Raw genomic sequence first — 15489 nt, forward strand, 5'->3', positions numbered from 1 at the left:
CTTAGAGTGGCCTCATCGTGGCACAGGAGGAGGCCATTGGCTGACATGTCGAAATGGGAATAGGAATCAAAATTAAAATGTTTGGCCACCGGGCAGTCCTGCTATTGACGGATGGAGCAGAGGTGCTCGACAAAGTGGTCCCCCAGTTTACAATGGGACTCACCAAAGGAGAGGAGGCTGCACTGGGACAAAACCGGTCCTCTGGAAGACCAGAGTGGTAATCTTTGTATGGAGCCAAATGAGATGGGGGAGATCCTAAATGGATTTTTTTGCATGGTATTTACTCAGGACACAGACACAGAGTCTATAGAAGTGAGGCAAAATAGCAGCGAGGTCATGAACCCTGTACAGTTCACAAAGGATTAAAGAGCTGTTTGCTATCTTGAGGCAAGTTAGGGTAGATAAATCCCCAGAGCCTGATAAGGTGTTCCCTTGGACCCTGTAGGAGGCAAGCACAGAAATTGCAGGGGCCCTGGCAGAGATATTTAAATCGTCCTCTGTGACAGATGAGGTACTGGTGGGTTGGAGGTAGCTAATGTGATTCCATTGTTTAAGCAAGGCTCTAACAATAAAACAGGAAATTATGGGCTGTTGAGCCTGACATCAGTAGTGGGAAAGTTATTGGGAGGTATTCTAAAGGACTGGATGTATGAGTATTTGAACACATATTTGGACAGATTAGGTATAGTCAGCACAGCTTTGTGCGAGGTATGTCATGTCTAACCAATCTTATAGAGTTCTTCAAGGAAGTCACCAGAGAAGTTAATGAAGGCAAGGCAGTGGATGTGCCTACAAGGCATTTGACAAGGTCATACATTGGAGGTTTGTCAAGAGGTTTCAGTTGCTTGGCATTTAAGATGAGGTAGTAAATTGGATTAGACATTGGCTTTGTGGGAGAAGCCAGAGAATGGTAGTAAATGGTTGCCTCACTGACTGGAGGCCTGTGGCAAATGCAGTTGGTGCTGAGTCTGTTGTTGTTTGTCATCTACATCAATGATATGGGTGAAAATGTGGTTAACTGGATCAGTGAATTTGTGGATAACACCGAGATTAGGGTTGTGAGGACTATCAGAGTGGGATCTGGACCAGCTGGAAAAAAATGGGCTGAAAAATGGCAAATGGAATTTAATGCAGACAAGTGCGAGCTGTTGCATTCAATAGGACCAAGCAGGATAGGTCTTACACAGTGAATGGTAGGGCACTGAGGAGTGTGGTAGAACAAAGGGATCTGGGAATACAGGTCCGTAATTCATTGAAAGTGGCAGCGCAGATAAACAGGGTCACAAAGAAAGCTTTTGGAACACTGCTTTCATAAATCAAGGTATTGAGTACAGGAGATAGGATGTTATACTGAAGTTGTACAAGACATTGGTGAGGCCTAATTTGGAGTATTGTGTGCAGTTTTGGTCACCTACCTACAGGAAATATGTAAATAAGGTAGAAAGAGTACAGAGAAAACTTATGAGGATGTTGCCAGGACTGAAAGACCTGAGATATAAGGAAAGATCGGATAGGATAGGAATTTATTCCTCAGAACGCAAAAGACTGAGGAGAGTTTTGATAGAGGTATACAAAATTATGAGGGGAATAGACAGGGTAAATGCAAGCAGGGTTTTCCCACTGAGGTTGATTGGGACTACGACTAGAGGTCATGGGATAAGGGTGAAAGGTGAAAGGTTTAAGGGGAACATGGGGGGAAACTTTTTCACTCAGAGGGCTGTGAGAGTGTGGAACAAGCTGCCAGCACAAGTGGTGCATACAAGCTTGATTTCAATGTTTAAGAGAAGTTTAGATGGATACATGGATGGTAGAGGTATGGAGGGTAGAGGATGGGAGTAGGCAATTTAAATGGTACAGCACAGACTAGATGGGCCAAAAAGCTTGTTTCTGTGCTGCAATTCTCTATGATTCTATTACTCTGCACTTTCTCCACATGTAGATTTGCAATATTTTGCAATAGCCTGTGTGTGGCCTCCTTCTGCAGGCACCTCCCAGTCTCCACCCAGCTAATAGGATTCACCTGCTGCTCATTTTGGACTCATAACCAGCAGCCTATTTAGCCCCAGTTCGCAGCCATGGTCTATGTTCATTTGTTGAACTATTCAGTGTCTTGGTCTTCACTCTTCTTGCCTAAAGTTTACCTTGTGTTTAGTTTATGTTCTCTCTTGTTATGTGGCCCCTCATAGCTTGTTATTTTGCTGTCAATGAGTGAAGAGTGGTTTACTGCTAAAATAAATGGACTCTGCTGCTCTGCTTCGGGAACAAGCCTACTCTACAGTTCCTGACATGCCTCTCTACAAAAGCGATCTGATGATCTCTAACTGGTGGTATCAAGGAGAGAGGACACTGTTAAACGCGGAGGAGGAGGAAGAGTTCTCATCTGGTCACCATATCCGCTGAGGATGGACATATTTGATTTAATAAGGAAAATGTAAAGGATATATGGATGGTGGCGAATCGGGTTGGCAAACCACTGTCACATCAGATATAAGAAGCACCATACTTTTTACCATGTTCTAACGCACCAGCGGGTTCACGAGATTTCCTGCACTAAAAGAAACGAGGAACGATCTTTCATCATTAACTGTTATGATAAGTGCTTTATAGTGATTATGTTAAACTTTTCGCAAAGCTCCAGACGCCGGAGGTATCTGGTTTTTGGGTTCCCAGTGTAATCTGAATTGTTAAAGTAAGCCTGGATATTGAGGCGTGTTGAGATGTCGTCCTGTTCTCTACTAACGGGCGATTTAAAAAAAAACACCATTTAGTACATTAGCGAAATCGTCTCGTTTCCTTTGGGAGACGGATTCAACTCGCCTCATTTAAGGGTGTGTGCCCCCACCCACTGAGAGCGAGCACCCCCTTGGCAGCAACTAACTGAATCGACGTTGGATCCAATCTAGCATTCTTTACTCGAACGTCATTCGCAACAATTTTTTTTCAAATAGACGTTTTGAGAACTGCAATTTAAAAAAATGGTCCAGGGCTTGTTTTAGACGTGAGTCATTGACAATCGCGGTTCCCAGTGTACTTTTGCATTGTCTCTGCTAGGTGCCCTGCTTGTTTTATTGAGTAGGGAGAGCGGGAGGAGTGGAGAGCGCAGGCTCCGCCCTCTCCCGGGTGTTCAGCTCACTCTCCGCGGGTAGCTGTAGCTGAAATCTTCGGGAGGCAAAGCCCGGCTTTGCTGGCTCTCTGTCACCGGGTCCAGGACCCCCCCAGCAGTGCAGCATCGGAACTCCTACCCGCCTCACAGTTTCCCTTGCAGAGGAGATCTCTGGCTGGTTTACGCTAGGTTCGGGATTTGCTTGGTGGGACGACCACCCCCCCCACCCCACCCTCACCCTACTCCTCTCCTCGACACCCCCCCCCCACCGGCCTGACAAAACGCGGGAAGCTATGGGGCTGCAACCGCTGGAGTTCAGTGACTGCTACGTGGAGAGCCCCCACTTTCGCGAGCGGCTGAGGGCGCACGAAGCCGAGCTGGAGAAGACGAATAAGTTTATCAAGGAGTTGTTGAAGGACGGGAAGGCGCTAGTCTTAGCCACGAAAAGTAAGTGAGGTTTCGGCCGCGCGGGCTCCAGGTGCCCGCGGCCTTGAGCGCTGGGGAGCAGACCGCTGCTCCCCATAGGCAACTTGCTGGGGACGAATTTGTCAATATTTTTTTTCTGGTTGAATGAAGTTTTCATTCTCACATCCCCAACGGTTGTTTGCTATCGTCCGTCAGTTTAAAGGGTGTTGGGCAACATATTTTGAGACTGAGCTTGTGTAAAGAGCCCTGGGTTCGAAGTGTGCATCAGTGTTTGTCACTTGACAGAACTATTGCCGCTGTTCATTCCAATTGCTGCTAAATTTCCTGTCCGGGTTTCGCGTTAATTTTTTTAACGCTCTTTCGGTGACGGAGTTTGAGGGGGAAGTATTTTCTCACTGGAAGTGTGCATCTCAAGAATGATTTTTTTAATATAGTGAAATATTGGGGAAGCTGCCACTCCCCACTCTTTTAAGCAGGAGAGGGCGTTAGTACAGGACATGACATTAATCAAAATAAGAAAGATAAATCTTAACAAGCGTCAGCATACGCTGGGATTCTTCCAAAAACTCCACTACATGTCCACTCTGTTCCCCAAACTGAGAAACTTGTTTAAACTCCAGTGACTATTTTGTAATTTACTGTTTGATATTACTGTCTCTGTAAAGCAGATATCTCTTGATGTAACAATATCACGTGGATTACTCATTGTTTGAGACAACCAAAGAGTTTTGGTCATTGTCATCTTAGTACTGATTTCAGGAGACTTTCATATAAGCACTTGTGTTGGTGGGATAAACTTCTTGTTGCTTGTTTTTTTTTGTCTTGGAAAATGAGATGCCTCAATTGTTATCATGTTTCCAGATAACCACCCTGTTTCCCCAGTGAAAAATGTTTTCATTTTCATTCAGCAAAAAAGTGTTTGTTTTCACTGTTTTAAAATCTAGCTATTAATGACTTTTTCTAATGTCTCCTATCTAATTTGTTGCCAATTTTTATTTAATTTTAATATCATGAAGTAGTTTGTAATTTTTACATCTCAAACACACTGTAAATAGAAGATGTGAGTACCACTTTTTCACCACTTTTCAGGTGAGCTGTAAATCCTTGTACGTGGTTCAATATTTTCAAAGGTATTAAAACTGTTAATTCCCTCAAACTTTTACATTTTGGGTTCATTTTGTTCATTACTAATCTAGACATAAGTGGCTTAGCAGAGTTAGTTATTCTCAATGAGTATATTTTATGGTGTAGCAAAGGTTGTTTCACTTGAGTACATCATGGACTGAATATTTGCCAGAGTTTGCATCATGTAATGTTTTTATGATGGGTACAAAGTTCATTGAAACTTTAACTTCATTAAAAGGTTTGAGCTGCATTTCGCCCTTCCAAGCCCTACACTAGCTGGATCTGAGAGAAATATTAGAAGTTGTATTTTTTCTGGAGTCTGATTATTTCCAGGAATGCTAAAAAAAGAGGATGTGTAAAGCAGTAGGAGTTCAGATTTATTTTATTTTATTTTTTGCTTTTGTGAGTGTGTGTGCAGGGCCCTAGCAAGAAGGTTATTCCCTGAATTTTGCATTGGTCTACTAGCTTTAGTATAAGCAAATTTTTTTTTTTTTTTTTTTTTTTTTTTGTTTAGTGGTTTTCCAGAATGAGGAAGGAAGAAGTATTATGCTGCAAGAGACCTTGGGATCTGTTACATTGGAGACTGTGAGCACATGGTGAATCCCAAAATGAATAAAAATAGTACAGAAAATGTGCCAGTCTGACTTCGGCGATTACTTGCCCCAAAAAAAGCATCTGGAAGAACTCAGTGGGCAGACAGTATCTGTGGAAGAAATAGACAGTTGACTGTCCACTTTCTTCCATAGATGTTGCCTGACCCACTGAGTTCCAACAGTGGCATTTTTTTGCTTCAGATTCCAGCATTTGCTGATGGGACAAAAAATGCAGTCCCATGTTCTGTGGTGATGAATGTGTGTTAAGGAAGGGTAAAGTGGAAGAGGAACAATATATTTACAGGGTCAACAGTGGTCAACTATGAACGATGAATCAACTATGAATAAGCTTCTCTTGCATGATATCCCCCATGATAAAACAAGTACAAAGAGTCTCAGGACTGGTTCGATAAGAACTGGGAACTAATTAATTACAAATGCAATGTACTACTGGTTTGGATGCTCCCCGTGCTTTGGAGTAAAGCACCACCTCTACAGCCACCAGACAGTCAAGGTTCAATAGAAAACCATGATTAAAGAGCATCTGCTAGGTGGAGCACAAGAGATCTATGCTGGACAGATTTGGCTGTTTTGTCAAGGACAAAAATATGGTCCAGATACCCAGACTGAGTGCAAGCGATGGAGGTAAACATATCAAGGGCAGAGGAGCAGAGTGCCTACTGGAAGGGATACTTCAAATAACTTCTCAGCTATTACTCTATCCTTACTAAGAATCATCCCACTGCAAACTCTGGTCAAATCCTGTTTTCACTCCTGACCATGTGCCTACTGCTAAACAGAGTGGAACTTCAGTTACAAACTTATAACCCAGCTCTGTAAGGCGGAAGAAATAATGGGGACCTTGGATGCTCTATTCATGACCATCCTCAAGAATGGGCAGATCCAATTGTGGCAACAACTGAGTGTTCTTAGAGTCTGCCTGGGCTCTTCTTAACTGGCCCTCATAGTGGATGAAGAGCTACTCCCCAAATGTAGTGTGGATTCCACCCATCTCACAATTGAGATGATCTTTACTGTGCAAAAACTCCAAAGATAAATGTAAGGAATGGTATTGACCACTCTACCTATTGTGAGGACGATGGAGAATCGTTCTTAAACTTAGCTGCCTGTAGAGATTCATCTCCTCATTTGCTTGTTTCTTGAAGGCATGTGAGCTGTGATGCTGACCAGTGGAGCCAATCTCAGCACAGATCAGTGTCATGCAAGGCTGTCTCATTCTCACACACTTTCTTTAACATTTATCATTGCAAAGTTACACTTCATCTCTGCCTCCAAATTGTTTCCTGCAGGAGTGGATCTAATCTGGAGGAGTTGTAGGGAATTGTTCGGTCTATATTTCTGTACTTCAGGACTTTCATATGTCCTCTCAGCCTTACTCAACGTGCTGCACTATGCAGATGGCTCTTGCACACATTTGGGGGCCGAGCTACATGCCTGTGTTGACTCTGTCACCGAAGCATACAAAAGAATGAACCTTTAATCTGTAAAGGTCCTTTGCCAGTCTCTGTGATCTGTGGAAATTTCATTGGCATACAAATGAAAGTATTAGTTGACAAATATGAATTAATTACTTCATTGGAAATAGTTTTGCATCTCCATTGAAGGTGCTGATTCTGTGCTGATGTTGATAAATACTTAATCCATTGTAAATTTTAGATTTTAATGATATTATTTGATCTTTCATCTGCAGTCACTCCCCATCCTTCAATTTTAACACCTCATGTAGACATTTTCCAGAGGCTGCACTTAACAGTGCTGCTAATTGAAATGTTCCACTAGTTACTGAGAATCTTTACAGTGCCCTCATTTTTGCTCTGGATGGGCTAAGCTTATCCAGTACAAAATGGTGATGTCTCTGACTATGTTACCCAAAGTTGCTGGAATTCATGTTGAGTCTTAGCAGTTGAGATCTTTCCATATAGAAAAGAAAGTACCGTTTCTCAATCTCATGTGGAATCTTCAGACATCCCACCTCTCCCAGAAGTTCCTGGAGTCTCCTGCATATTGATAGCAGCTCCCTGATGCCCAGAAATTATGTACAATATACTGGAAATTGATTTTTTTTTTGAGAGGCAGAGTGAGAGCAAGCATCCTAATAGGTCTATTCAACACAAAGAGAGGCCAATCAGTTTTCTCTGTGGGTGGGGTTTATAGTCAACCTCAAAAATAATAAGTGTTGCTCACTGCACTGTTTGCAACAGTGACTTTTCTATTGCCCACAGTGGGTTAAAATGTAAAAGACATGTTGAGGTGAGTTTAACAGCTGTCATTCATTCATTAGTGTAGCTAATGTTATTTAAACTAGCTGGCTAGCTGCTAAGGAACTACTCTATTGATGTCCTACGTGATGAGGCCAAGCTCCCTATAGACTTGCTTAAAGTTGTAATAGAATAAACATAATATATAAGTACATATTTTAATGTCTCATTTTCTGCATATACCCAACTTGGTTTACAGATTAGACAAAATCACTAAACCAAGTATTACATACACCATTGGAGATCGACTGGGGCGGGGGTACTACCTCCCTGAAATGAGTTTTTTGGAGGGTGGGATGTCTTAAGCTTACTGGAAGAGCACAGGCAGTCATAGATCAATCAAAAATGGAGTGGAATAGAAAATTTGAAAAAATAGCTGGATACTCTTGGTACTCAGAACAAAGGTGTTCTGCAAAACAGTCATGCAATTGTTTGTTTTTTCCAATGAAGAGTAAACTACATTTTGTGTAGTGATACAATACATTATGTTGGAAGAAGTATGAAAGAATAAAGTTGTTTTTTTTTGTTTTGAAAGCCAGATGTTGCATGGATAGGTGCTGTGAGCAGGGGAGTAGTTGGTGGTGATGGAAGAACAAATGATGCAGATGCAAAGTGAGCGGTTCCTTCAAAATAATGTAAAGTAGGGGAGAGGAAAATGTTTCTGGTGTCTCCATTTGACATTAAGGTGAGAGGCCAGAGAAAAAGAACCCAAAGTGGCCAGAAACTGACTGAATATTGCTGGAGAGTAAATTGCTTGGAATAATGATGTACTGTTTGGAATAACTTGAAGAGCTAGTACCAAAGTAGTCATTAGGGTAAAGTTTCTTTAGAGAATTATAAATTGGTTCAAGTTGGTCTTCGAGCAGAAACACTACCCAGGAAGATCATCTTAAAGTGAAGCATTTGACATCCGGGAAATGATCAGCAGAGTCATCATGAATATTTTGCAGTAATGAAATTATATTAAATTATATCATTTGTGGAGGAAATAGTGCATTGATTATAATGCTGTAATCATATCCCATTATGTCAGTCGGAGGATTTTAACAGATCACATTTTAGTTAATCAAATATTCTGCAATAAAAAGTTAAGTATTAGCAGGCACAAATCTATCATCTCTTTCAAAAGCAGAACATTTTATGATGCAGTTGACCATTGATTTAGTACTGGAGATTTTATAAGACCATAAGATACAGAAGCAGAATTAGGCCATTCAGCCCATTCAATACGCTCTGTCATTCCATCATTGCTGACTTATTACCCCTCTCAACCCCATTCATCTGCCTTCTCTGTAACCTTTGATGCCCTGATTAATCAAGAACTTACCAAACTCTGTGCCTTAAATATATCCAATACAGCCATTTGTGCAATGAAGTCCATAGATTTGCGACCTTCTGACTAAATAAATTTTTTTTTCTCATCCTTGTTCAAACTGAGTGTCCCTCAATTTTGAGGCTGTGCCCACTGGTCCTAGAATCCCCACGGTAGGAAGCATCCTCTCTACAAACACACTGTCTAGGGTTTTCAATATTCGATAAGTTTCAATGATATTTCCTCCTCCCCCCCCCCAAATTCTTCTAAACTTCAGCGAGTACAGGCCCAGAGCCTTCAAATGTTCTCCATATCTTAACTCTTTCATTCCTGGAATCATTGTCATGAACCCTCTGTGGACCTACTCCAATGCCAACACATGTTTTCTGCGATAAGGACCCCAAAACAGCTCAAAGTACTTCAATTATGCCCTATAAAGCTTCAGCATTACATTGTTGTGTTCTAGTCATCTTGAAATGAATGCTAACAGTGCATTTCCTGTACATCCCATCGACTTAACCCGCAAATTAACCTTTAGGGAATCCTGCAGGAGGACTCGCAAGTCCTTTTGCACCTCTGATTTTTGAATTTTCTCCCCATTTAAAAAATAGTCCATGCCTGTATTTCTTCTACCAAAGTGCACAATCATGCACTTCCATATGATATGTTCCATCTGTTATTTTTATGCCGACTCTCCCAATCTGTCTTAAGTCTTTCTGCAGACACTCTTCTTCCCCGGCATTACCTCCCCTGCACCTGTCTTCATTTCGTCTGGAAAGTTGGCCCCAAAGCTATTAATTCCTTCATCTAAATCGTTGACATACTTTTAACATGAAAAGAAGTGGTCCCAAACCAAACCCTGTGGCACACCACTAGTCACTGGCAGCCAACCAGAAAAAAGCTCCTTTTACTTTGACTTTTTTGCGCTCTTACCTTGTTAAGCAGCCTCGTGTGTGACAACTTGTCAAAGACCTTCTGAATATCCATATGAACAACACCCACTGACTGTCCTTTGTCTACCTTCCCTGTTATTTCCTCAAAGAATTCTGACAGATTTGTCAGGCAATAGTTCCCCTTAAGGGTTAGGGTTAGGGTTTGCTGATTTTGGTCTATTTTGTCACGTGCCTCCAAGTACCCTGAAACCTCATCTTTAATAATGGACTCCCAACATCTTCCCAACCGCTGAAGTCAAGCTAACTTGCCTATATTTTTTTTTCTTTCTGCTCCCCTCCTTTCTTAAAGAGTGGAGTGACATTTACAATTTTCCAGTCTTCCAGAGCCATTCCAAAATCTAGCAATTCTTGAAAAGTTATTGTTAATGTCACCATAATCTCTTCAGTTACCTCCTTCAGAACCCTGGGGTGTAATGTGCCTGGTCCATGTGACTTGCCGACCTTCAGCTTCCCAAGCATCTTCACCTTAGTAATAGCAACTGCACTCACTTTTGCTCCCTGCATTTCTGGCATTCTGCTTGTGTTAATATTTAAAAACGCAAACACGAGGAAATCTGCAGATGCTGGAATTTCAAGCAACACACATAAAAGTCTGTCCTGACAAAGGGTCTCGGCCCGAAACGTTGACTGTACCTCTTCCTAGAGATGCTGCCTGCCCTGCTGCGTTCACCAGCAACTTTTATGTGTGTTGCTGCTAGTGTTAGCATCATTTTCCAGCAATGCGATATCCACTCGTCTCTTTTTATATAGCAGAATAAAAAAATTTTGATATCCTCTTGTATATTTTTGGCTAGCTTACCTTCATAGTTCATCTTTTTGCTCTTTATGGCTTTTTTAGTTGCTTTCTGTTGGTTTTTAAAAGCTTCCTTATCCTCTATGCTTCCCACTAATTTTTGCTAAATTATGTGACACCTCTTTTGCTGTCTTTGACTTCTCTTGTCAGATACATTCCTTTGGAATGTATTTTTTTTGCGCTTTCCGAATTGCTCACAGACATTCCCACCATTGTTGTCTATTGTCGGCTCTGCTAGTGTCCTCTTCCAATCCACTTTGGCCACTCTCATGCCTCTGTAATTCACTTTATTCCACTGTAATGCTGATACATCCAATTTTAGTTCCTTCTCAAACTGCAGGGTGAATTCTGTGCTATTTTAATCACTGCCTCCAAAGGGTTCCTTTAACTTCAGCTCCCTAATCAAAGATTCAAAGCACATTTATTATCAAAGAATGTATAAATTATACACCTTGAGATTTGTCTGCCACAAAGCAAGAAACCCGTATAACCCAATTTTTAAAAAAAGAAAGGCCTAAAATCACTGTGCAAGGAAAAAAGGGGAAAAACCCATAAATCATTCAAACAATAGAAGCAAGTCAACAGCTTTCCGGAGCATCCGAAGTAGGCCCAAGTCTCGGTCCCGGCTCGTTTCACCAGCAGGACAAAAATGCAGAGTCGTCGGATCAGTTGACAGCCTCAGCCCTGCAGAGAAAAGGATGAACATTCGTGAGAGAGTGAGTGAAATCAGCCAACCATTATCTCTGTTCCTGACATCTGTGCCAGCATTTAAATTGTTCAAGCAAAACACCCAATCAAGAATTGCCTTTCCTCTTGTGGGCTCAACCACAACCATAAGCTGCTCTAAAAAAGCCATCTCCTTGGCATTTGACAAATTCCCTCTCTTGGGATCCAGTACCAACATGATTTTTCCGATCATCTCCATATTGAAATCCCCCCATGACTATCGCAACATTGCCCTTTATCATGCCTTTTCTATCTCCCATTATAGTTTGTAGCCCGTATCCTGGATATTGTTCGGAGGCCTGTATATAACTTCCATTAGGGTCTTTTTACCCTTGCAGTTTCTGAACTCTATCGACAAGGATTCTATATCTTACAGTCCTATGTCACCTCCATCTAAGGACTTGATTTCATTTTTACCAGCAGAGCCACAACTCAGCTATACCCACAACAGTATACTTGCCAATCTCTAACTGTGCTACAAGATCATCTACCTTATTTCGTATATTGTGTGCATTCAAATATAACACCTTCAGTCCTGTATTCATCACCCTTATCAATTTGGCCTCTGTTATACTTTAGCTCATCTCACTGACTGCAATTTTGCCCTATCATCTGTCTGTCCTTTCTTACAGTCTCACTATACACTACACCTAGTTGTATACCTACTGCCCCAATCTCAGCCCTATTACTCTGGTTCCCACCCCCTGCCAAATTAGTTTAAATGCTCCCCACAGCTCTAGCAAACCTGCCACAAGGATATCCATTCCCTTTGGGTTCTGGTGTAACCTGTCGTTTTTGAACAGGTCAGAACCTTCTCCAGAAGAGATCCCAGTGATCCAGAAATCTGAAACCCTGCCCCTGCACCAATTCTTCAGCAACGCATTCATCTGCCAAATCATCCTATTCTTGCCCTCACAGGCATGTGACACAGGCAGAAATCCAGAGATTATTTCCCTGGAGGTCTTGCTTTTCTGCTTTCTACCTTTCTCCCTATATTTTCTGTAACACCATGACTTCCAGCTGTTCATCCTCCTCCTTTAGAATGCTGTGGACCCAATCCAAGACATTCCTGAGAGGCAACATATCATCTGAGTGTCCCCTTCACATCCTCTAATTATAAAATCCCCTGTCACTGCAGCTTCCCCCAGTCGGTAATCTCCTCCAACGTTATCCAAAGCAGCATACTTATTATTGAGGGGGGGTGGCCACATGGGTACTCTGCACTTTTTGCCTTTTCCTTTCCCTCTTCTGCCAATCACCCAGTTACCTGCAACTTAGGGGTGACTACCTTCCTGTAGCTCTTATCTATCTTATCATTTCCTCATTTTCCATATGAGCTGAAGGTCATGCAGTTGCAGCTTCAGTACCTTAACACTGTCTCTAAGGAGCTACAGCTTGGTGTACTTCTTACGGATGTAGTTATCTGGGAGTCTGGAGATCTCCGAAAGTTCCCACGAGGAACAGACCACTAACTCTGGACCCATTCTCAGCGCACTAGCTTTGTACTAACAGAGAAAAAAAACTGCCCAAGCTTGTTGAGCCAAAGCCTGCTCACACTAAAGCCTGATTTATACTTCTGTGTCAACTTGACGCCGTAACCTACGCAAATGACTTACGCACATTGTGAGCATTTATACTTGTGCGTTGGTGTGTCTGCGTCGCTCTGCAATTCGCGCATGTCATGCATGCGCACACACCTGCCCGTGCAAGGCTTCATGGTCATGGTAGTCTTTCTTGGGGTAAACAAGAAGCTAGCGTCTGTTTTCGTAAAAGTGAAATGTGTCCTCCATAATTTTGGAGGTCTGTAAAGCTTTATGGAAAGCATTGCAGCCAGAGTTCCTTCCCCGCCCTTCAGTCGCCCGATGGGAAGCTATTGCAGCATAGGATGAAATGCGATGCGACCAAGCGGACCAATCACAGCTGTTGTGGTCTGCGTTGCCGTGATGCGCGGTTATGTTTTGGGAGAGGTGCACGTCGCAGCAATGCAGGCTGTGGCGTAGGGATCCTCGTTGGCTTTGCGCAGGGTTTGCGGCGACGCCGTACTTACGGCGTCGCGTTGACGCGGAAGTATAAATCAGGCTTAACATTGTACACTCACACAATGGCCCTTCTACTTACACCTTGCTGCTTTTTATTGGCCCTTGCTGAGTGCCTAATAGATTGTTATGATTGCAGTCTGCTGAAAACCCCCGAAAGCACCTGAGCTCTTTTTAAACCTTACTCTGTGTCATCAATGAACAACCTCTTGCACTGATTGCAGCCTGCTGCATGTGATAGGTTCGGATCTGACTCTAAAAACATGTTTTTGAACGTGTCTTTGGAGTCAGACTTGAACCTATTACAGAACAGGCCACTTGGCTCCCAGTGTCTGTGCCAACCAAGGTGGCCAATCAAAACTAACCCTATCTGCCTGTACGTGGTGTGCATTCCTCTATTCCTACCTGTTTGTGTGTCTGTCTAAATGCCTATTAGATGTTGCTGTTGTGTCTGCTTTCACCACGTGCCCTGGCAGTGTGTTCCAGGCATCCACCACTCTCTGTTTTTAAAAATAAAATCTGCTTTGTGAATCTCCTTTAAACACTTCTTCTCCCACTTTAAACCTGTGTCTTCCTAATATTTGGCCTGTCCAATCTTGAGAAAATGACTTTGGTTATTCACCCTATCTATACCTCTTGTAATTTTATATATTTCTGTCAGGTTACCCCTTGGCCTTTGACATTCTAGTGAAAACAATCCAAGTTTGTCCAACCTCTCTTCTATAGCTAATGCTCTCGAGTCTAAGCAATATCCTGGAGAACTACTTCTGTACCCTCTCCAAAGCCTTCATGTTGTTCTTGTGGTACAGTGACCAGAACTGGATACAGTACTCCAAACGAGGCCTCATGAAAGTTCCAACAGCTTTCTTCTTGATATTAGCATGCCCTAGAATAGGGGTTCCCAACCTTTTTTTATGCTATGGTCCAATACCATTTGCCCTGCAATATCCTACCCAGATGGCTTTCAAATAAATCCTGTATGTCATATCTGGATATACCCAATAACAGTTGCTTCTAGTCGTGGTGTCACTTTCCCCTGAGAGGCTATTTCCTTCTTCTTCCCCACCCCCTCCCCCACAACAGTATCCAAAAGGGTACTTGTTTGAGAGGGGAACAGCTGCAGAAAACTTCTGCACTTGCTGTCTATTCTGGCAGTTGCTATTTATCAGACTGTGACCGCCTTCACGTCCCTGAAACTCCTCTCGATAACATTCTGCCTCCTGTATGCTCCTCAGTGAGTTCAGCTGCTGCAGCAACCACCAACCACTCAAAGCAGTCTGAGAGGAGCCACATCTGCACACGTTTCTTGCAGATGCCATTGTCAGGAACACTTGAACTCTCTCTGAATCTCCCACATCAGAATCAGGTTTAATATCACTAGCATATGTTGTGAAATATATTGCTTTGCAGCAGCAGAACACTGCAATTCATAATAAAACTATAAATTACAGTAAGAAGTATATATTAAAAAAATTAAATACGCAGTGCAAAAAGAGGGGAAAAAGTGAACTGGTGTTTATGGATTCATTTTCCATTTAGAAATCTGATGGTGGAGGGGAAGAAGCTGTTTCTGAAATGTTGAGTGTGTGTCTTCAGGCTCCTGTGGGCCATCATCTTGATGCTAGCAATGAGAAGAGGTCATGTCCTGGGTGATGTGCGATCTTAATGATGGATGCTGCCTTTTTGAGGTATTCTGGATGCTGGTGAGACTGGTGCCCATGATGGATGTGGCAGAGTTTACATCGTTCTGCAGCCTTTTCTGATCCCGTACAGTTGCCCTTTCATACCAGAGAGTGATGCAATCAGTTAGAATACTCTCCACGTATATCTGTATGTGGAGAGTATACCGTGGAGAGTATACTTTTCTTCAGACTCCTAATGAAGTATAGCCACTGTTGTGCCTTCTTTGTAATTACATCAATATGTTGGGCCTGGGATGTTGACACCCAGGAATTTTGAAGCTGCTCGCCCTTTCCACTTCTGATCCCTCGTTGAGGACTGGATGTGTTCCCTCGACTTCCCCTTCCTGAAGTCTACAATCAATTCAACACCTTACTATTGTTGAGTGCAGGTTTGTTGCTGCACCACCACTCAACCAACATCATTCATTCCTGTACGCTGCCTCATCATCTGAAATTCTGCC

The 15489-nt window shown here is 42.5% G+C and overlaps 1 protein-coding gene across 2 annotated transcripts in view; it reads left to right on the plus strand.

Moving 5' to 3' along the window:
* The first annotated feature begins 3091 nt into the window (after nucleotides 1–3091).
* The window catches only part of arhgap10 (Rho GTPase activating protein 10), a 212224-nt gene continuing 199826 nt past the window's right edge, over nucleotides 3092–15489 (plus strand). For both annotated transcript variants that reach the window (XR_010017730.1, XM_063046452.1), the window contains exon 1: nucleotides 3092–3550. Coding sequence is in view for 1 of the 2 variants with exons in the window: in XM_063046452.1 (XP_062902522.1) it covers nucleotides 3397–3550 (154 nt within the window). In the remaining variant the exon portion in view is untranslated. The remainder of the gene's footprint in view (nucleotides 3551–15489) is intronic.

Source organism: Mobula hypostoma, chromosome 4 (assembly GCF_963921235.1).
Source record: "Mobula hypostoma chromosome 4, sMobHyp1.1, whole genome shotgun sequence".
Taxonomy (NCBI): Eukaryota; Metazoa; Chordata; class Chondrichthyes; order Myliobatiformes; family Myliobatidae; genus Mobula; species Mobula hypostoma.